We start from the raw sequence: 21,838 nt of genomic DNA, 5'->3' as shown, positions 1-21,838 counted from the left end.
AAAATATCAGTATTCATTTTAACTGCTCGCTTGTTATAGTTTTTTATTTTAATTTTTTTAATGTTTATTTTTTGAGAGACAGAACACAAGCGGGGGAGGGGCAGAGAGAGGGAGACGCAGAATCTGAAGCAGGCTCCAGGCTCTGAGCTGTCAGTAAAGAGCCCAACATGGGGCATGAACCCACAAACCCTGAGATCATGGCCTGAGCCGAAGTCAGATGCTTAACAGACTGAGCCACCCAGGCGCCCCTCCTCGTGTAGTTTTTTAATGGTTGCTCTAGGAATTACCATATACATCCTTACTTTTAATAATCTACTTAGAAACAATGTTTTACAACTTCAAGTGGAATATGGAAACCTTACGACTGTATATGGATCTCTTCACCCTTCTTTTGTTTTATAGTTGTTTGTATATTACATCTCTATATATTGAAAACTTAATTGGGCAATGTTAGAGTTATTCTTGTAATCGTCAAACATATTTTAAAGAACTCAAGAGGAGAAGAATAGTCTTTTAGTTTGCCCAGATAGTTATCATTTCAACTACTCTTCTTTCATTCCTGAATTTCCAAGTTTCTTTCTGGTATCATCTCCCTTCAGTCTAAAGAATTTGCATCAGCAGTCTTGTAGAGGACGTGTGGTGGCAGCAAGTGCTCTTAGTTTTCTTTCATCTCTGCTTGTCTTTTCTCCTTATTCCTGAGAGATACTGTCATTGGATATCTAATTCTCTGTTGACAGTTAGTACTCTTCCTTCAACTTCTTAAAAATGTTGTATCACCTCCTTCTGACCTTTCTGATGAATAATCTAGTTATTTGATCAGTTTTCCCCTCTAAGTAATGCACCATTTTCCTCTGGCTGCTTTAAGAACTTTTTCTTGGCCTTTAGTAGTTTGATTATAATGTGTCCAAGTTGTGTTGGTTTTGGTTAAGTATATACAAGTACATAATGGTCACTAGTGGATACATATGAAATTATTATGCCTTTAAAATCCATTCTGGGCTGCCTGACTGGCTAAGTCATTAGAGTGTGCAACTCTTGATCTTGGAGTTGTGAGTTCGAGCCCCACGTTCAATATAGAGATTACTTAAAAAGTAAAATCCGATCTATGTGTTGACAACCAATTATGTTTCCTTGCCCTATGATCATTATCTGATGTGCCCTGTGATAATTTGTAACACTGGAAGCAGTACAGTATGAGGAATCCAGAAAGCTTGAGAGGCTACACAGTGTAGTGATGCAGAGCTGGGGCACCAGCCCGTATGGTTTCAAATCCTGATTCTACCACTGGCTGTCCATGCAGCCTGGGGCAAGTTACTCGATCTCTCTGTGCCTCAGCTTCCTCATCTGAAAAGTGCTGATAACACAGCACCTTACACCATGGATACAGTGAGAATGGATTAAGTGATTTAATACATGTGAGGTATTAATACAATAGTATTAATAGCCCACAGTAAGCTCTCAGGAATGTTAGCTATGGTTACTATGAAGAGCAAAAGCTTGTCTATTTCCTTCATAACAGCTTTGATTGCACCTAACATTGGCAAGCCCCTTAATTCACAGGGTGGTTTTTAAAGTTCAAGACTCTTGTGCCTTTTCTTTTTAAATCAGTGGCTTGGGGGCACCTGGGTGGCTCTGTTATTAAGCAGCCGACTTCCACTCAGGTTATAATTTCATGATTTATGAGTTTGAGCCCTGAATCGAGCCCTGTGCTGACAGTGTGAGGTCTGTTTGGGATTCTATCTTTTTCCCTCTCTCTTTGCCATTCCCCAACTTGCTCTCTCTCCCTCCTCCCTGTCTTTCTCTCCCTCTCTCTCAATATAAATAAATAAACTTTAAATAAAATAAAAAATAAAAGTAAATCAGTGGCCTGGTTTAGTCACAGTAGTAGACCCCAAGCATGGTGATGTGTTTCTGAGTCTCTTTTATACAAAGTAATTATTTGGTTAAAGTCTTTTAGATGGTGATATAATTATGTGTCATTTGTAAAAGCTCCTCCCTACAGTAATGACGGAACCTCTGAGTGCTCTCTGCAGTACTTCTGAGATTTTTTTTTTCTACTATGGTATACTTAACCACTCATATTCTTAACTACACATTTCATTTTAGGTCCATGTGCTGACTTTCACTGTTTATATGTTGCTGCAAGGCCTCACCAACAAGCTACAAGTTGGGGATTTGGACTCCTGTTTAGATATAATGATTGAGGTAAGATTTATAAAAAGGGAGTGTAGTGTCGTTTTTTAACTGGGCAAAGGACACAGAAAATCTGTTCGCAAAATAAGAAATAACTATAGCTTTTAAAAATGAAAATGATGTACTGTGTGTTTCTCATCTTGTAGATTAGGAGAAGCTTAAAAACCTGACTCAGAAGTGAGGTGGACTCTCTACCATTGCTAGGAGGTCATGAGTTTTGGTATAACCTTTCTGGAAAGAAAGTTGATGTTGTGTATCAGGAGCTTTAAATTAAGCAAAAATTTCAACCACTTCCAAGAATCTGAGATGTATTTAGTCTGGGGTTTATATAAAAGTATGTGCACCAGAGCTTTACTTACAGTAGTAAAAAATTTAACAAACAATCAACTGTTAAAATTGATAATGTGATAATTTGGGGGGTGGGATTAGGAAGAGACTAAATTTGCTATACTACCTTTGTTCATTCTTTTAAAAATGTAGACATTTAAACTTTTTGTATTAAACACATCGGTTTTGATAATTGTTACAAATATCATTAGTTTCTTAAAGAGAAATGAAGCTACTCTTTGGTAATATCAAAGAAATACCTGTCTCTATGTTCTACAATCATATATATAAGTTTATATAGTATTCTTTTATTTCCCCTTAGTAAAAACCTTCAGGTATTTCTATATTTGCTTGTCTTTCAGTAATTAGTCCCTGAACTACCTTGAAAAAGTGAAATCTAATAGAAATTCCTGCCATCTAATTTCAGCCCTGTCCAACTTGCCTTCCCCTGATCTGGATGGATCAGAGACTGCGTTGACATATTTTGCTGGTTGCACATAATTGTCATTTGGCTTTTCTCTTTTAAAGGTCTTTAACCATGAGTTGTTTGGTGCCATTGCTGAAGAGAAGGAAGTGAAGCAGATCCTCTCCAAAGTCATGGAGGCACGAAGAAGCAAGAGTTACGATTCTTACGAAATCCTGGGCAAGTTTGTAGGGAAAGATCAGGTTACAAAACTTATCCTTCCCTTAAAAGAGGTAAGGACTTGAATGTAATACAGGAGATCCCCATATTACAGCATCACGAGTTCTTGAAAGGACCCATGCAGTAATGCTGCACTTGACCACCAGGGTTTCCTCTGATGCTAACGGCACAGGCACCATGTGCCACCAGCTGGCAGCTCTAGGTGGGCATTCTAAACTAAGAACCAGATTCCTGGATGTAAACCGTGTGATGCAGAAGTAAAAAATTGAAATTCAAGTGAATTTTATTGCTGGCTCAAGTTAGCAGCTTAAGAACATAGCTTTTGAAGACAGATTGCTGCTCTCAGATTGCCAAGAGGGAGAAAAGTGACATCTGTTGAACATATATAATGTGCTAAGCATCAAGTTTCATTATCTCTTCTAATCTGCACAACCAGTCTGTGAGACGAATGGCGCTTTCATCTTACAGATAAGAACATGCAGGCTCAACGAAAGGTTGAAGGGTCATGGTTAAGGAGAAAAGTAACGTGTTATTTGTAGGTCTTTCTGATCCAGGGCTCACGTTCTTTGCACTGTTTTCATTCTTCCTTCTATCAGGGAGGGACTGTAGTTTACTTTTACTTTTATGTACTAAAACTAGAACAAAGGCACTATTTAATGACATGAATTAACCATAATTCAAAATGTTTCAGTGTCAGATTAACTCCATAATTTTTTTCTACAATGCACTAATCTTATCTAAACCTGAGAATGTTAGCTACGTTTTGAGGATTAAAAAGAATTAACAGAGTACTTGTATTTGTCATGTATATTATCAAGTCCCTCCAAAATAATTAAAGTTATTAATACCATGTCCTGTGCAAAGGAACATTGATAAAGTGCTAAGGGTTTTGTTATGTTGATTATCCTGGATTCCCTTTAAGTTCCTATGATTCGGCCCAGTAGCTAGTATCAACCCTAAGGGTTGGCCATCACGGCACCTTATTAGCATGGTTTCAGATAAGTACTGACTGCATTTTGTTAATGTGTGTGTGTGTGCTTGCCTGTAATGCACGTGGAAGGTTGATGTCTTCCAAGTGTCACATCATATCTCCAGGCCTATGCCCTGAAGTCTCACCAGCACAGAGCACAGAGAAGTCCAGAGGCATAGATGATGCTGATAGTGGTTGTCTCTGGGATTGAGGTTATGTGTAAATGTTACTGTGTATGCTCTGTTTGAAACTTTATTAAGGATGTTTCTTTTTTACTTAGGAAAACACCTATATTAAAAAGGAAATGTATTTTTTATAAACTACCATCACAGCAAATGAAAATGCACTTCTGGGTTACCTCACTGTGACATTTATGTTTGCCTTTAGATCTTACAAAATACCACAAGTTTAAAGCTGGCCCGGAAAGTTCATGAAACCTTGCGCCGAATCATAGCGGGATTAATTGTAAATCAGGAAATGACAGCAGAATCCATTCTGTTGCTCAGTTATGGTTTGATCAGTGAAAATCTCCCCCTGTTAACAGAGAAAGAAAAGTAAGTTTGAAAGAAAAAATACTGCCCTTAGATGTTTGCTTCTGTGTAAGCCATTCAGTTTTCATTTACTCTTAAGTGGGTGCAGTTAGTAATTTACCTTAGCAAGAGCTATGTGTGTATATGTATCACACGTGCATGTAAACAGTAAAACCTTGGATGGCAAGTAACTTGTCTGCGAGTGCTCTGCAAGACAAGCAAACACTTCGGATAAACTTTAACTTGATAAAAGAGTGATGTGTTGCAACACAAGTAGTACCTTGATGCCAAATGTCACATCACAACTGAGCCCATGGTTCTTGAATTTCACTTTGATACACAAATGCTTTGGATTAAAAGCATTCCAGAATTCGTTTTCCAGAACGAGTTATCCTCACGAACCAAGGTTTTACTGCACATGCATGTTACATATATTATACAATAGTGTAATTTATAATATATACAGTTATATGTATTTGTATGTTATAATTGTATACATAATACAGATATGGTCATATAATTGTATAATGTGTCTTATATATATTTGTGTTATGAGATGGTTCTCCTTTGTGGTGTTTGGGTTAAAGTCCTTCTGGTGATAAATCTCAGTATGAGATGATTCTTCTGATAAATGAGTAAGTTAACTGTGAGAGCAGCCAGTTATTTTGACATTTCTCTGATAACCATTTTTATTTATTGAATCAAAGTTAGGATAGATTTTAAATACATAGCTTTTGTTCTGATTAAATAAATATCTAGAACTGAAAAGGTTTTAAAATAACTTCCTTTATAAAGATTTTGCTGTTGGATCCTAAAAGAAACTCCTTGGTGTTTGTTTTCAAACATCAAGGGGAGTGTCGCTTTATTGTTCATCTTAATTTAAACATGTGCTCTTCAATCTGAGGTTTGTTTCTGGCGTTCTTCTACAGCCCTGATCAACAACCTACTAATCTGTTTCTCACGTTTAAAGGAGAAAAAAAGCCCACAGTGAACTGCATATGACTTAGCGCCAGACAGTCACCAGACAGGGTCATGTGACTTAAGAGTGCCGCATACAGTGTTCTCTCCTCTGTTTTTCCTTTGTGATTGACAGAAATCCCGTGGCTCCTGCACCGGATCCACGTCTGCCACCCCAGAGCTGTCTTCTGCTCCCCCCAACTCCAGTTCGAGGTGGGCAGAAAGCTGTCGTGAGCAGGAAAACCAACATGCACATTTTTATTGAGTCTGGGCTTCGGGTAAGAATTAACCCTAAACGTGTGATTTGCGGCCCACAGAGAGTTTGCCTTTCAATCTTCTGCTGAATTTCCAGTACTGCTCATTCCACTGTAAATGCCTTACCAGAAATAAATTATGGGCTATTTTTCTTGATGTTTATTTATTTAGTCTGAGGGAGAGAGAGTGAGCAGGGAAGGGGTGGAGAAAGAGGGAGAGAGAGATTCCTAAGCAGGCTCCACACTGTCAGCATAGAGTCCCATGTGGGGCTCGATCCCATGAACTATAAGATCTTGACCTGAGCTGAGACCAAGAGTTGGATCTTAACCAGCTGAACCACCCAGGTGCCCCCTGGGCTAGTTTTTTAAAGGTGCATTGGTCCATTTACCATTTCTCTCTTCTAGTACTTACTTTGATGATATAATAGTCTGAGGATTAATGATTCTGACCTAACATTTATTATGGGTTCACTGTTGATTGGTTCATGGGCATCTCTAAATTATTTTGAATTTTTAAAAAAGATGTGAGCTTCTAAAAACACAAATCTAATCATTTTATTTCCTATTTAAAACCTTCATTAGCGCCCATTTTTCTTGAGAGCCTGGTCCTTCATCTGGGCTACAGGGGCCTGGTCTTACATTGTGCCGTTCATAACACACAGCCCCGCCGCCCTGCTTCCCTTCAGTTTTGTAGTCCCCACACTCTTCTCAGGCCAGGACCTGACCAGCAGCCCCGCCCCTTGCCAGGGCCGTCACAGAACTCCCAGACACACTGCATGTACAGTTAGTCATTTGCTCGAGTCTCTTCCTGATTAAGCTCCGTCAGGCAGGAACCGTGTTCATCTTGATCACCGCTGTGCCCCGTGTGCCAAGCCAGTGCCTCCAATCAACGTAAATGCTCAGGGGTCATTTGGTAAATGAACTCGCATCTCAGCTACACAGTGAGCTCCCCCACTTCACTTCCTGAGAGTCTCCCAGGCCTTTCCCATTCCTTTTGTCACTTGAGACAGAAGCATCTTAAGGTTTCATGGTTGTCTCTTAAAATCATTTTACCTTTACCTAACTCATTTGGTATTATGGGCAACTGGTGTGAAATATCTTTTTGAATCTTTTAGCTGCTACATCTGAGTCTGAAGACTTCCAAGATCAAGTCTTCAAGTGAACATGTTCTGGAAATGTTGGATCCTTTTGTCTCTCTCCTCATAGACTGCCTGGTCTCCATGGATGTAAAGGTGAGTTTCTGTTCCTTCAACAGAGCTGTGTTGCACAAAATACCCAGAACTTCTAGGCCTCTGCTTCAAAAGATGATAGAGTTCTTAAGTGGCTTTATGATATTGTGAACTACCTCTGTTCCCTACATTACATTGCTTTTCAATTTAATAATCCCATATATTTGGATAGCCTTTAACAGTTTTATAAGTCTTGTGGCGCCTGGGTGGCTCAGTTGGATAGGCTTCCGATTTAGGCTCAGGTCATGATCTCACGGTTTGTGAGTTTGAGCTGCACATCAGGCTCTGTGCTGACAACTTAGAGCCTGGAGCCTGCTTGGATTCTGTGTCTCCCCCTCTCTCTGCCCCTTTCCACTCACACTCTGTCTCTGTCTCAAAAATAAACAAACATTAAAAAAAAATTTTTTTTTAAGTTTTACAAGTCCTGGTAGATACATTGTTTCCTTGGAATTTTGCAACACCATGAGGCTGAGTGATGGTGTCACCATGTCAATGCTAATCATCATCATCCTTGTTACTACTACCCCTACTGGTATGAATCCTCATAACAACCTATGAAGCACATCTTGTTAATGCTTCTGTTTAATCCGTGAGAAAACTAGGCTATCGGCTGACTTGGCCTACATCACGCATCTAGGGTAAGATATCGGTCCCTCAGACTCCAGAGCCTACACATCTCTCATTTTCTGACTGCCTGTCTTACAGTGAAGATGCCAGGAGGTTAAGTAACATCTCTGTAGATGAATAGGTAACAAACTGCAGAGCTGGGATTTAAGCCCTGGCCTTTGTGACTTCTCTATGGCTTCATCTAATCCAGACTAAGAAGACCATTTACAGCAGCCAGAGGAGTGTGGGTCTATTAGGCAGAGCTGAACTAGTTGAAGTCACTCATCTCAGCAGTCTCCTAAGGTTTGATCCAGAGGTTCAGGGATTCTCATGTAATCGCTTACCCCCAGCACACTTTTTTCATATCTTATGCACAGCACTTAACTGTATTAAATTATAGTGTATTGTTCCCATGATGAATTTCTGAGTCAGCTATGTGCTCCCTAAACAGAGGGACGGTATTCTCTTTATCTTTGCATTTCTGATTTTTAGAGTGCCTTGTATTCAATTGCTTAGAATGGATTAAAGTACCATTCTAGAAAATAGAAAAGTCATTTACAATATACTTTTCCAGAAACAAAAAAAAGTTCGTAAAATTGGCCAATTCAGGATGCCTGCTGGGTGGCTCAGTCAGTTAAACATCTGACTCTTGATTTCAGCTCAGGTCATGATCTCACAGTTCATAAGTTCGAGTTCCACATTGGGCTCTGTGCTGACAGTGCAAAGCCTGCTTGGGATTCTCTCTCTTCCTGCCTCCCCCCTGCTCCCTCTCTCAAAAATAAATTAAAAAATTAAAAAAAATAAAATTGGCCAGTCCATCCATTTGCTCATATAGGTTAAGAATATGGTACACTCTTTCTTATTATTTTTTTTAATGTTTTACTTATTTTTGAGAGCGAGAGAGACAGCGCGAGCAGGGGAGGGTCAGAGAGAGGGAGACACAGAATCTGAAGACAGGCTCCAGGCTCTGAGCTAGCTGTCAGCACAGAGCCCAACACATGGCTCGAACCCACGAACTGTGAGATCATGACCTGAGCCAAAGCCGGATGCTTAACCAACTGAGCCACCCAGGTGCCCCAAAACACTCTTTCTTGTTTACTTGCATCATCTTTATGTCCTTTGGAGAAGCAATAAGTTCTGCTGCAGGAAACAGGAAACTTCCTTGTCTTCTTACACTTTTGGTACAATTCTTCCAGAGTAGGCTCAGCAGAGTATTTCATTTTTTCAACTTGGTTGCTTATAGAGTCAACATTAGCCTGAGGTGCTTAACTATTGGATTTGATCACTACATAAATTGGTTGGTTTTGTTTTTCAGGTGATCACAGGTGCTCTACAATGCCTGATCTGGGTCTTGAGGTTCCCTCTGCCTTCCATAGAAACAAAAGCAGAACAGTTGACAAAACACCTCTTCCTGTTGCTGAAGGACTATGCAAAACTTGGAGCTGCCAGAGGCCAGAACTTCCACCTGGTAGTAAATTGTTTCAAGGTGAGGTGTTTTCAGTTATACTGAAAGAGCCAGGACCAGGTTTAACATCAGAGCTAGGTTTCCCCATTGTCCTTTGGTCCTGTTCAGAATTTTTTCCAGATTAATTTGCTAAGGCCAGAAGGTTGGTATCCTGTGTGAAAAAGTATTGTTATTGTATTAAGGCCTTATCATTTCACTGGTTCTTCATTCGAGGGATGTCCTGGCTATTAACCTCACTGGTGTAATTTACAGTGTGTGACCATAGTTGTGAAGAAAGTGAAGTCTTACCAGATAACTGAGAAGCAGCTTCAAGTTCTCCTGGCATATGCTGAAGAAGACATTTATGATACTTCAAGACAGGCCACTGCATTTGGTCTTCTGAAGGTATGGTGTCACCAGAATGTTGAATTTTATAGTTATATGCCTCCGATTAGATACTTAGAATAATGTGGAACAAAGTGTTTTGACTAGCTGGAGATTTCCAAAATTAATTTATAAACATTGTGATGATTTTGATGGATTAATTACAAGCTAACACATCTACTTATTAAAATGTTTGAACGTGAACTCTATTAATACTTCCAGAGCCTTTTATAAAAATAGAGTAAAATAAATAAAGGTTTAAAAAATGCTTGTATTTACTATTTTGGACTTTGTGGAGTTTTTTTTTTAATTGTAAAATGCATAAACCAAAGGTTACTTTTATTATTTTTGAAAATTGCCTATGACTTCTTTAACAGTAGTTCAGCTTACAACAATCTGCAGTAGAACATGAAACGAGATGTCTTTTCCTTTTATTTTAGGCCATTTTATCGAGGAAGTTGTTAGTCCCAGAAATCGATGATGTCATGCGGAAAGTATCCAAGTTGGCAATTTCTGCACAAAGTGAACCTGCCAGAGTCCAGTGCAGACAGGTTTGTAGAGAAAGAGGCCTTATTCTGATAGCAAGGGTTGGCCCTGTCTTTTGTGTTCCATGTTTAGATAGATAGATGTCAACATTGACTGAATTCTGAAGATGATTTTCTGGCGCATTGCTGCCTTATGAGAGTCAGGAACCAATTTACTTACCAAGTGTGAAAAGCATCTCTGCTTTGCCTTACGGGCATTTTCACTTAACAAAGAACATTTTGAGTATAACCCATCATATGTGGGATATTTCACACGGGTAAAGATGTACATTTTCCTTCTGTAGCATGGGAGCCTGCACCAGAGCTTTCCATCCATTGGTCCCGTCATCGACTGCTTGTGCATATCTCTGTGTGTCAGGTGCTGCCGGAAAAGCAGTCAATGAAATTTTTGCAGTAGACAGGCACAAAGCAAAAATTCTAGTTACTTAATTACAGACATCCTAAGTGCCAGGAGGGAGAAAGCACTGTCCTATTTCATCACTTATAAGACGTACCTTTATTTATATATCTCAGAGAAGGAAAACACTATGACACAGTGGTAAGGTGCCATCAATTTTAAAACATCCCAATTTCAGATCTGTTTAAACATGAAAAACTGCTTCTTAGAATTGACAAAATATGGAAGAGTATATCAGGTTAAGGACCAGCGTAGTGTTAGAATCAGGGAGGGCTTTCCTGAGGATTGGCTTGTCAGGAGAAATGTGAAGGAAGAATAAGGCTTAGCTTTCCAGGTGAAGGGAGCAGCCAGGGCTTGAGGCCTTGCTTCTTGGAGGAGATAAATGAAGGTCAGGTGAGGTGGGGAAGGGAGCCAGGTCAGGCAAGACCTCGTGTGCTTGTTCAAGACTTAGGGCTTTATTCCAGTAGCAGAAAGTTATTGAAACCAAGGGAAGAGAGTGACATGAGCGGATTTGTGTTGACACATTTGTTCGTCCCTGATTATATGAATGCCTTCACACCCAGGAGGTAGAGGGCTCTGAACTGGAAGATGAACTCAGGGTTGAAGGAAGGTGTGGGTGCCGAGGAGGCCAGCGTGGAAAGGAGGAAGCATGTCTCTAGAAAAAGGAAGAAGGGGAAGAGGGAAGGCCAGCTTTTATTAAGTATGTGTCCAGCACTTTGCATGCGTGACTTCTATTTGTGATTACCCCTCGGCAGAAATAGCAACTCCGTTGTATGGCTGGGGAAACAGGTCTTACCCTTCATGGTGCGCCTTAGCTCCTGCGGGTCATCAGCGGGGGGCTGGCCAGTATAACGGTTCGGCAGCGGGGCCTTCGGTTGCCGACAGACCAGTCACGGAATTCTGGCGTTGTCACCTGAGCAAGCTACTCACCTCTCTGTGCCAACTCCATTCTCTTCATCTGTACAATGGGGATAATATCCCCCACCTCCCAAGGAAGTGATGACAGGCAACTGAGAAACACTTAGCATAGTACTTGGCATATAGAATTAATTGGCATATAATTAATAAGTGAATTTGTTACTATTATCAGTATTAATATCAACCACCAATGTCATTCAAGGGGAAATCAGGGATGAGCCACAGCCCGTTCTCAGACCGCCACACCACACTACATATGGAGGAGAGGCGCTTCTCACATGTGAGCTTAGGTTTGGAGCCCAGAACAGCCGTGCCAGGGGTAGGCTAGGACTCGGCTCTTAACCAGGCACTTGGGGCGGGACCTGCGGAAGTGAAGCTGGAGAAGAAAGGAAAGTGCACAGTTGTTTCAGGATTGATCACTCTTCTGAAAGGTCTTTGTAATTTAACAGTGTATCTCAGCAGGCTAGCAGAAATCCTGGAGAGATAGGACCCAACTAATCATCTGTGTGATTTCTGTTCCTAGGTTTTTCTGAAATACATTCTTGACTATCCCCTGGGTGACAAATTGAGACCAAACTTGGAATTCATGCTTGCTCAACTGAAGTAAGTTTAAACTACACAGGGGCAAAGGAGTAGTTTCCTCTCATTTTAATGTGGCACCTATCTTGAAAATGACAAAATCTAAACATACTTTAGGGTGTTATCATATGAATCATTGATTTGATTATCAGACAGTGTGCATAGCTTCATGTGACAGTTGTGTAACGTGCTTTTCGAATTCAGTCTGACCATTGATTTTCATTAGAATCTATTTAAGGAGAATGGTAAAAATCTAACCAATTTAAAGCTGAATAGTAGCATGATCAATTTATACAAGTATTAAAATTGGGGAAATGCATATTTTTTTTCCACTTTTTAAGAAATAGACTGACACTTTAAAACAATGTTTAAAATTTTTAAAAACAATTATTGGTAATTTAAAAGATACTAACAAGTCTATTCTAATGTTCTTGCCTAGTTATGAACATGAGACCGGGAGAGAGTCTGCTTTGGAAATGATCTCCTATCTCTTTGACACATTCCCTCAGGTACCACGAATCATGCCGTAGCTGTGTTCTCCCTGAGCCCTGGGAGCCCACAGTCCTCCCTTGTTCGGGCATCTATAACACTTGCAGTCTGAGTGTGCTCTTAACTGCCTTTTTTCTTTTAGGGACTGCTCAATGAGAACTGTGGAATGTTCTTTATTCCTCTTTGTCTAATGATGGTGAACGATGATTCTGCCACGTGCAAGAAGATGGCATCCATGACAATCAAATCCTTACTCAGTAAAATCAACCTTGAGAAAAAAGATTGGCTCTTTGATATGGTTACCACCTGGTTTGAAGCAAAAAAGGTTAAGGTTGCTTTTAGTCAAACTTCAATGAAAAGTCTTAGCTTTGGGTATTCATTTCAAATAAGAATACATATTAAACATTGTTGAATTTTTCCCAAATAATTTTATTTTGTTAGTAGATTATGTTAATAATGTATTCTTGCTGCGTGGGGATCGGGGTGGGTAAAATAGGTGATGGGATTAAAGCGTATACTTACGATGAGTAACGTATAGAATTGTTGACAATCACCATATTGTTCACTTGAAACTAACATTGTATGTTAACTATATTGGAAATAAAATTAAAAATATATATTCTTATAGTAAAACTTTAGAAAACATAAGAAGTTATAAAACTGTAGTCCCTATACATGATTGTCAGCCTGTTACACTGCTGCATGAATGTTATCAAATGTATCTATTCTCCAATGATGAATATCTTTGTTTTCAGTTTTGCTTATTCAGTTAATTGAATGTAATGTAATGTTTGTCAGTCACTTGCTGAGTCTACCACCATCAGTTGTGGCCCATGTTTGTGGAATATAAACATGTGTCGTATCTTACTAATACTGACTGTAATATGTATTAAAAGTCAGGATGGGGAGGGTACTTATGAAACTTATTTCCATTTTTTAATTAAATTTTTCATTATTAAAATATAATTGACATACAATGTTATATTAGCTTCAGGTATATGACATATTGAATCTTGACAATTCTGTACATTATTCAGTGCTTATCTTTTTTTTATTTAAAATGGGGGAATGTGGGTGATGAGTTCCATTTTTTTTTTATGTTATTCTTGGGTATGAAGATTCTCCATATTGTTTATTTTAAGCCACCAAAGATCCATATTCTATTGATTTCTGGCATTATAAAGAAATACTGAAGATAGAGTCATGCCCATTTTATTTTACGAATTTGGAAATAGCATGCCAAGTTTTGTTATTAACATTGTGTGTGTTTTGTGGTTTATTTTGGTAGAGATTAAATAGACAACTAGCTGCCCTTGTCTGTGGCTTGTTTGTGGAAAGTGAAGGAGTCTCTTTTGAGAGAAGACTTGGAATTGTTCTTCCTGTGATTGAAAAGGAAATCGATCCCGAAAACTTTAAAGATGTAAGTAGTTTGCCAGAGAATAAAACTTCTGCTAATTTTTGTAGTTTTACTTAAGGTGTGGTTTAGCTAATAGCTTAAATATTATTTGTGTTCAAAAATGTTTATTAATGAAAGCAAGAATTCAGTGTAGCTGGATCTTCTTTTTAAAATGAGATTTAAAGTAAGTTATCTTCCATAATATGTGAAGATCGAAGTTTCTCCAGCAGGGTGATTTCACCACCAACCCCTCTGGACACTTAGGAACATCTGGAGACACTTGTGGTCACAGCTGGAGCGTGGAGAGTGCTCCTAGCATCTGGTGGACAGAGACCATGAATGCACCCGTGGTGCAGAGGCAGCACCCACAACAGAAAACTGTCTGACCCAAAATGGCAGTAGTACTACTGGTAGAAACCCTGAAATTGTCTTAACGGATTTATATCTGTCCTGTTTTTAGGTCATGGAAGAGACTGAAGAAAAAGCTGCAGATCGCCTTCTGTTTAGTTTTCTTACACTGATTAGTAAACTCATCAAGGAATGTAATATTATTCAGTTTACCAAGCCCTCCGAGACACTGAATAAAATCTGGAGTAAGTGTTTCCTTTTTATTTAAATCTAAAAACAAACACATTAGTTGTGACAGAATTACTAAAAACATATTTGGGGAATTAGAATGCAAATACTTAGAAAGTCTGTAATGTCAGGGGAAAAGTCCATGAGAAAAAGATTTAAAAGGTCTTTTCAAACTGATTATAGTGAAAATGTTTCTAGGAAAAATAATATATGTTTATGATTTCACACGTAATACATTTCATTTGTAAAGAAGGAATATTAATTATGGGAAAGTAAAAGAAAGGAAAAAAAGTTTCTCAAAGCCTTCCTTGCTGCTTGGTGATAATTAGTATTTATTTCCATCCAGTCTGTCTTTTTGTTAAATAGACATAAGCTTTTTAGAGAGATTGCATAATTCCATATAAACTTTTATATCTTGTTTATACCTAAATAAGAATATTATTATACTATAAAACACTCAGTAGAAAGCTTTTTAAAATAGTCACAAGTAGTCCACCATGCAAACATACCATGATTTAGTAAAGTATTTAACCCTTGTGAGACATTCAACTTATTGTGTATCACTCTTTTTTTATATATTTATTTTTGAGAGAGCGTGCACGAGCAAGTGTGGGACCGAGAGAGGGGGACATGGAATCCAAAACAGGCTCCAGGCTCTGAGCTGTCAGCACAGAGCCCAACATGGGGCTCGAATTCCTGAACCATGAGATCATGACCTGAGCCAAAGTTGGATGCTTAACCGACTGAGCCACCCAGGCACTCCTGCATATCACTCTTTAAATAACAAATAAGATCCTAGAATTTTTAATTTAACATACTCAATTTTGATTAGTTAATAGGAAATAGACATTTCATTAGCATAGAATGAATGCTTTAAGTACCCACTTGTTTTAAGAGAACTCGTGGTCCTATGAGAAATTACTGAATTACTACATGGCCTACTCTGGTATGATTCCACAGAGACATGGCCAGGTTATTAGAAAATAAAAGATATATAAACAAAAGGAAAACCATGCTTATGAAATATATAGCAGCATAGACTAAAACTCAGATATGATATGGTTCATCCAGAATTTTAATCTTGTTCCCTAAAACCCACAAGGCGTTTCCACTGTATTTTTCAAGTGTAGTATATGGAGAGTGGCCATGTAACATGGGAGTATAAGGTTGGGGGCCAGCTCAAGCTGGGGCCCAGGCCTGGTCTTGCCTATTACAGCTTGGTGCCTCACCTGGCCCCTCTGAAACATTTCCTCATCTGTAAAACGCAATGGATAGTTCTAAGGTCACAAACTGTTGTGAGGTCTAAAAGAAATATATGTAACACACTTAGCCCTCTGCCTGGCACACAGAAAGCCTCAATAAATGATAACTCTCCAGGGGAACCTGGGTGCTCATTGAGTTGAGCGTCTGACTTCGGCTCAGGTCATGATCTCACAGTTCTTGAGTTCGAGCCTCGCATTGAGCTCTGTGCTGACAGCTCAGAGCCTGGAGCCTGCTTCAGATTCTGTGTGTGTCTCTCTCAAAAATAAACATCAAAAAAATTAGTAATAACTCTCCACCAATTACAATAATTAGAAACAATTATTAGGAATTATATTACCTAATTTAGAAATTGTAAATGTTACAGCCACCATATTTCCTTTGAACCTGAAATTGATTGTAATGGAACTGATCTGTCTTTAGGCTTACTCACACCCCTTCTGTCATTCATGTTAGGAGTTGGTTTCTTGGTTGTTTCCAGTGTCTCACCACCTCACTTCTCTCTAGCTCCTTGAGAGTTTCTGGAAAGTGGGGACTATTTTGTTCATCTTTGGTTCCTAACTCCAAGCACATAATCGATAGTGAATGCCTAACCTAATCATATTTACCACCAAAGAGTTAGGAAAGGGGATAGACATCTGTAAATGCATTTTGGTTCCCTTAGGTTATATACATTGTCACCTGAGACATCCACACAGCTGGGTGTGGCTCACTGCAGCCCAGATTTTTGGATTGCTCTTTGCCTCTTGCCAACCAGAGGAACTTACTAGAAAACTGAAGTTCAAAACAACTAAAAAGAAGTTCTCAGAACCTGTAGCAGTAAGATTTCTAACAAATGACCTTGAACAAAAGGTAAGGTTTCTCTAAAACCTTTTCCTTCATGATCTACATGAGTTGTTCATTCTAGTTCATGTAACTATTTGGGGGTTGGCCCTTGGGAGAGTCTCTTAGACTATCAGTCTAGTCAACTTTATTTAGCATGTTCATCTTCTGTTATTTGTTCAAGTTCTTTATCAACATTGGAAAATAAGATTTATTAAAAAAAGATCACTACTGTCTGTCCTGCCTCCTTCATAACCTGTTGATGACTGAGATCATGTTCATGAAAATCTTAGGTAGAGACCATAGTATATCCATCTCTGATTTCCTAGAGCCTAACACAATGCCTGACTCATAGTGGGAACTCCATAAATACTGAACGAGTGGAAAATGGAGAAGAAAATGGAAAAACACTGGAATGTTGCAAAGTTTTCTACTAATAATCTGAGGGATTATTAATCTCCCCAACGCTTGAAAATATCCCCTTTATTTGGGCTAAAGTGTTTGGGGCAGGTAGAAGTTAACAGTGACACAATTTCTGGTCTTGGACCTTCCAGACCAAGTCACTCAGAGCAAAATTTCGCACTTCAGTTACAGTATTATGGTTGGTTACCTGGACTTTTTAAAAACAATGAGGGCCAGAAGACCCAGATGCCACGCCCGGCCATCCTCACGGCCAGTGGCCCTGCTGAGGATGTCCATAGCCACGCCCAGACATTTCCTTGCAACTTGATCAAATTTCTTCAAACAAACGAAGAACAAAAATGTACATTTCTTTTTTTTTTCTTTTAATAAACAGGCGTACTCTTGAAAAAAAAAATAAAATAAATAAAAATAAAAATAAAAACAATGAGAAATATCCTGAATAGTGTCTGCCAATGTCCATTTTCTTTTCACAGATGAAAAGTATCTCCCTGGCCTCTTGCCATCAATTGCATTCCAAATTCTTAGATCAGTCTCTAGGAGAGCAGGTAAGTATTGTCATCCTCCTGGTTTAATAGAAGGGATCTGTTCTACCAAGTCTAGGAATAGACTTACATTTGGTATTTGTGGGGTTTTTTGTTTTCCTGTTTTAATGCTTGGGGAATTAAATGAAATATAGGCATATATTGAAATATATGTTCAGTTAGAACATTAATCAACTCTGGAGTCCATGTTGGGGTTACTCTTGGTTTCATTTAAATACCCCATAAAGATGATGCAGTGAGAGGCTGACTGTTAATCTTTTCATGTTCAGTTTTAATATCTCCTCAAAGGTGTGACCACAGCTTTGAAGGGTTTTGGTTGGTTGACTGATTTTGATTGTTCCTATAATGAAGTACAGTACTGAATTTCTTTCCCTTACCCCTGGAAGTTGAAGAGAAAGCAATAATAGTCATGTTACTATTACTACATGTGGCCTGAGAATTGTCTATCCTTAACAGAAGACAGATAAATTACTAAAAAGTTTTATTTTTTCATACTGGAAAATGTAACTGTAAGTAAATTGTAAATATAGAGAAGCATTTATAAATATGCAGCAAACGTAAATTACTTTTGAGTAGGGTCTACTGTTCCCTTTATTTTTTTCTCCTTTAATAAAGCCTTTGGGCTGGTAGATGAGGAGATACACATTTGCGGTGTCTGGGTAAGAGCAAGGCACTTGTTCATGACTCTTGTCAATATGGACACGATGGAGCAACAATACAGATTAAGTGATGGGACAAAAGAAACTAGGTGAACACTGTATCCAGAGAGTGATCTCAAGTAGGTTGTCCATAAGCCCTGATACTTCCATCACTTTTTATATGAAAATATACTGTACTTCATAATATGGCAGAGCCAGAGAAGGAATTGATAACTATTCAGTAGATAGCATAGTGAAGCCAAAGAAATCCTCCCTGGGTAGATAGCAGGTGGTGTATCCCACAATATCAGTCTTAAAAGAGGCTGACAGATATAACCATAGAAACTCGAGACAGGAAGGGATTTACTAGTACTAACCCAAGATGAAAGGAATTAGTTGAATTTAGTTCACTGTGATCTTATCGTAAGTTAACAGTGTGAAGTGGCTGCCACAAGGGAAAAAGGGACTGTCTTTAGGGAGTCCAAGCTTCCAGAAGGAAATTATAATCTTGGAATGAATTACTGATGGCCAGGCTAGCCTTGGACAGTGTGTGGGGTTCTGAACACTACATTTGGAGGAAACTTTTGGCACACAGCACTCCTAACAGAGAAGCCAGGATGGTAAAGGAACTCAAAACCAACTTGATTTCCTCCTTCACATAATCAATGTGAAATATCTATGTCAGAGATTTCATGGGTTTCAGAGGTAGGGACTCAATATATGGGTCCATTATTATAAGACGAAAATTGGTCCCTGGGCTATTTAACTGGATCAGACGGGATTTGAGGAAACAAGACTCAGTGTTTAAGAACTTAGGCTTGACTTCTAAAGACCTTTCAACCCTGGTTGACCACTTGCTTTGACTTCGGGTGAGTCATTTAGTAACTCTGAGCCTTGATTTTTCTCTCCTGATAATAGTACCTAATAGTGATATTTTATTTTTTTTAATAGTGATATTTTGAAGTTGAATTAGAATGCTATATAGAGAGTCAGTGCCCAATAAATGGAAACTGTTATTTCTATGAAGGAATTTAATGGAGGAGGGATGAAATTTCTCTCAAAAATGTAAATGGATAGTCTGGAATGAAATTGCTTATTCTTTATGATCTTAAAGGGTAGCACTAGGCCAAGTAGATAAGTTACATGAAATGGGGTTGGGTACAGTTCTACAAGGTAGAACTGAAGAACTATAAAAAAAAAAAAATGTAACAATCATCAGTGTAATCGTGCAATGCCAGTTGTTTGGGGTTTTTCCTCCTAATTGTAGGATACCTATATTTTACTGAACTGTATCTGTTTCAAAGTCCAATTCCTCCCTTTTTTCTCCCTCCATTTTTAAAGGTTGTTAAGAATTTGTTATTTGTCGCCAAAGTCTTATATTTACTGGAAGCTGATTCTCAGGATAAGCAAGGTGAGATAAAAGAAGACACGGAAGAACAATTAGCTTTAGGAGCTGGGGTAACCAGAAAAAAAATTAAAAAACACAAGTCCTGTGCAGATGAAGAAATGGACTCTGACAAAGAAGAGAACGAGGAGGCAAAGGAAGAACACAGCAAGCCAGCCACACTGCTGTGGCTGATCCAGAAGTTGTCCCGGATCGCCAAACTAGAATCTGCCTACTCACCTAGAAACCCCTTAAAGGTACAAAGAATGTACAGAATGCCTGAAAGTAGTCATTTTAAGTATTTCAGTGGTATTAGTAATCCTCCCAAGTCTCCATAAACTTCAACCCAAAACTGCAGCAATAATATCTGCCCCCAAAGAGACTTTGTTTTCCAAATTAATAAAAGAAACACCTCAAATAACAATGAATGATCTGTACTTTCAGAGAACATGCATCTTTAAGTTTCTTGGAGCTGTAGCAATGGATCTTGGAATAGACAAGGTGAAGCCGTATCTCCCAGTGATCATAGCTCCTTTGTTCCGAGAACTGAACAGCACCTATTCAGACCAGGGTAACCACAGCCTGTTTTCTGAATACTTGTACATTAGGAGTCCTCACTTCTCTCCTCAATGCTTCCTTCTTTTCTAGCCTCTTTCCCTGCCAGAGTTTAAGAAAACTTGCTAGGTATCAAAACGATAGCAAACAAGTAAGGCATCTTTGTGTTATACACGACTGTCTTGTGTGTGCTTTCTCATATCTAAGAATGAATGTTTCTCTCCTAAAAGATGTTTTACTCCTAAGCATAGATTAACTATTCAAAGAAACTACAACTTGAGGTGGTTCTAAACCCCGTAGTACTATGGACAATAATGAACAATAAAATGCCATGATATTTTCTTATTGTGAACTTTAAGGCAAAAGTATGAAATATTTTAAAAATATGTTTACTTTTACTATTTTTCATTTTCCTTACCTGGGCATCTATTTGTACATTTCCCTCACTGATCCTAAAGTCTCTTGATAATAGGAAGAGAGGGAACAGGGGTTGGAAATATGTGGGTTATTTGTATTTGGGAGACAGAAGGCAGGGAAGGGTGAGAAAGCAAAGATTTTTGTCAGTTTCTCAGGAGTCTTACCCTCTGCCCTACCCTCCAGAAAAAAAAAATTGTGGCCAGAGCTAAACATCTATGATCCATGAGTTAGTTAGGGCCTGGAAAATACACTTACCTTTGCTGTCTGCAGAGTTGAGCAGGTTCATAAAGTAACCCACAGTGTTTGTCAGCTTCTCAAATTAGTGTCTTCTGAGCCAGGATTCCCCTGGAAAGTGGGCTTCGTGATCTGTGATCTCCTGGTGCCCCCCAGATGAACAGTGGGGGCTGGGGGTGTCATGCCCAATGCTTCCAGGTTTCCCATCTCAGGGACGTAGCAGCTGGTTTTAGATCAGTGTTTAATGTTCAGATAATAAAGGAGATAATGCCACAGGAGTTCAATTTTGCATGTTCTTGATTTTATAGATGGTAAATGTGTCCTTTCCTACATGACTAATTATTACTCTGTGTGTGATTAGATCCTCTGCTGAAGAATTTATCCCAGGAAATCATAGAGTTACTCAAAAAGCTGGTTGGGCTTGAGAGCTTCTCCTTAGCCTTTGCCTCTGTACAGAAACAGGCTAATGAGAAAAGGGCACTCCGGAAAAAGAGGAAGGCTTTAGAGGTATGTTTGCTATTTGAAAATATAGTGTGTTCCTTTAGACTTAGTAGATATTTTTAACCAGGGGTGTGTGCATGCATGTGTGTCCCACTTACCCATGGAGGAAAGAGGAATTGGCTGTATTTGAGAAGTGGGACTTTATTGCTGGGGCTACAGATTTTCTTTAATGGGAATGTGCTGAATGTGTGATATTTAAAGGTGAACAAAATGGCCCATTTCTGCATATCGTTTTTATTTAATATTTACTTTTAAAGTAATATAAAATTTCTATTCTTTTTTCAAGTTTGTAACTAATCCTGATATTGCTGCCAAGAAAAAGCTGAAGAAACACAAAAATAAAAGTGAAGCCAAGAAGAGAAAGATAGAGTTCCTGCGTCCAGGCTATAAGGCCAAGAGACAAAAGAGCCACAGCCTGAAAGATTTAGCAATACTGGAGTAATGTGCTCCCTCTGCTGATAAAGTATCTCCATTTACCCCAAAGCCTGAACTTCCCAGTATATCTGCTAGCTTGAAATCACAGCAGACTTTGTTAAATTAAATTAAAATGGCATAGACTGTATATTATACAGTATAATATAATCATGCTCGTATTTTTTAAATTAAAACATTTCATATTACTGTA

General features: G+C 38.7%; 1 protein-coding gene across 3 annotated transcripts in view; it reads left to right on the top strand.

Annotated features, from left to right (window-relative positions):
- UTP20 (UTP20 small subunit processome component) overlaps nt 1-21,838 on the top strand; it is a 95,757-nt gene extending 73,919 nt beyond the window's left edge. For 2 of the 3 annotated variants that reach the window (XM_029953638.1, XM_029953637.1), the window contains exons 44-62: nt 2,107-2,205; nt 3,049-3,216; nt 4,521-4,687; nt 5,757-5,898; nt 6,990-7,106; nt 9,025-9,195; nt 9,427-9,558; nt 9,978-10,088; nt 11,921-12,000; nt 12,416-12,485; nt 12,608-12,790; nt 13,754-13,885; nt 14,322-14,454; nt 16,362-16,549; nt 17,416-17,487; nt 19,464-19,763; nt 19,951-20,077; nt 21,074-21,219; nt 21,500-21,838. In XM_029953638.1, coding sequence (XP_029809498.1) covers nt 2,107-2,205; nt 3,049-3,216; nt 4,521-4,687; nt 5,757-5,898; nt 6,990-7,106; nt 9,025-9,195; nt 9,427-9,558; nt 9,978-10,088; nt 11,921-12,000; nt 12,416-12,485; nt 12,608-12,790; nt 13,754-13,885; nt 14,322-14,454; nt 16,362-16,549; nt 17,416-17,487; nt 19,464-19,763; nt 19,951-20,077; nt 21,074-21,219; nt 21,500-21,655 — 2,694 coding nt within the window. In that variant the 3' untranslated portion in view covers nt 21,656-21,838. The remainder of the gene's footprint in view (nt 1-2,106; nt 2,206-3,048; nt 3,217-4,520; nt 4,688-5,756; nt 5,899-6,989; nt 7,107-9,024; nt 9,196-9,426; nt 9,559-9,977; nt 10,089-11,920; nt 12,001-12,415; nt 12,486-12,607; nt 12,791-13,753; nt 13,886-14,321; nt 14,455-16,361; nt 16,550-17,415; nt 17,488-19,463; nt 19,764-19,950; nt 20,078-21,073; nt 21,220-21,499) is intronic. The other variant, XM_029953639.1, reaches the window with a different exon arrangement.

Source organism: Suricata suricatta, chromosome 10 (assembly GCF_006229205.1).
Source record: "Suricata suricatta isolate VVHF042 chromosome 10, meerkat_22Aug2017_6uvM2_HiC, whole genome shotgun sequence".
NCBI classification, from domain to species: domain Eukaryota; kingdom Metazoa; phylum Chordata; class Mammalia; order Carnivora; family Herpestidae; genus Suricata; species Suricata suricatta.
Note: the sequence above shows the minus strand (reverse complement) of the source record. Positions and strands in the feature narration are given on the sequence as shown.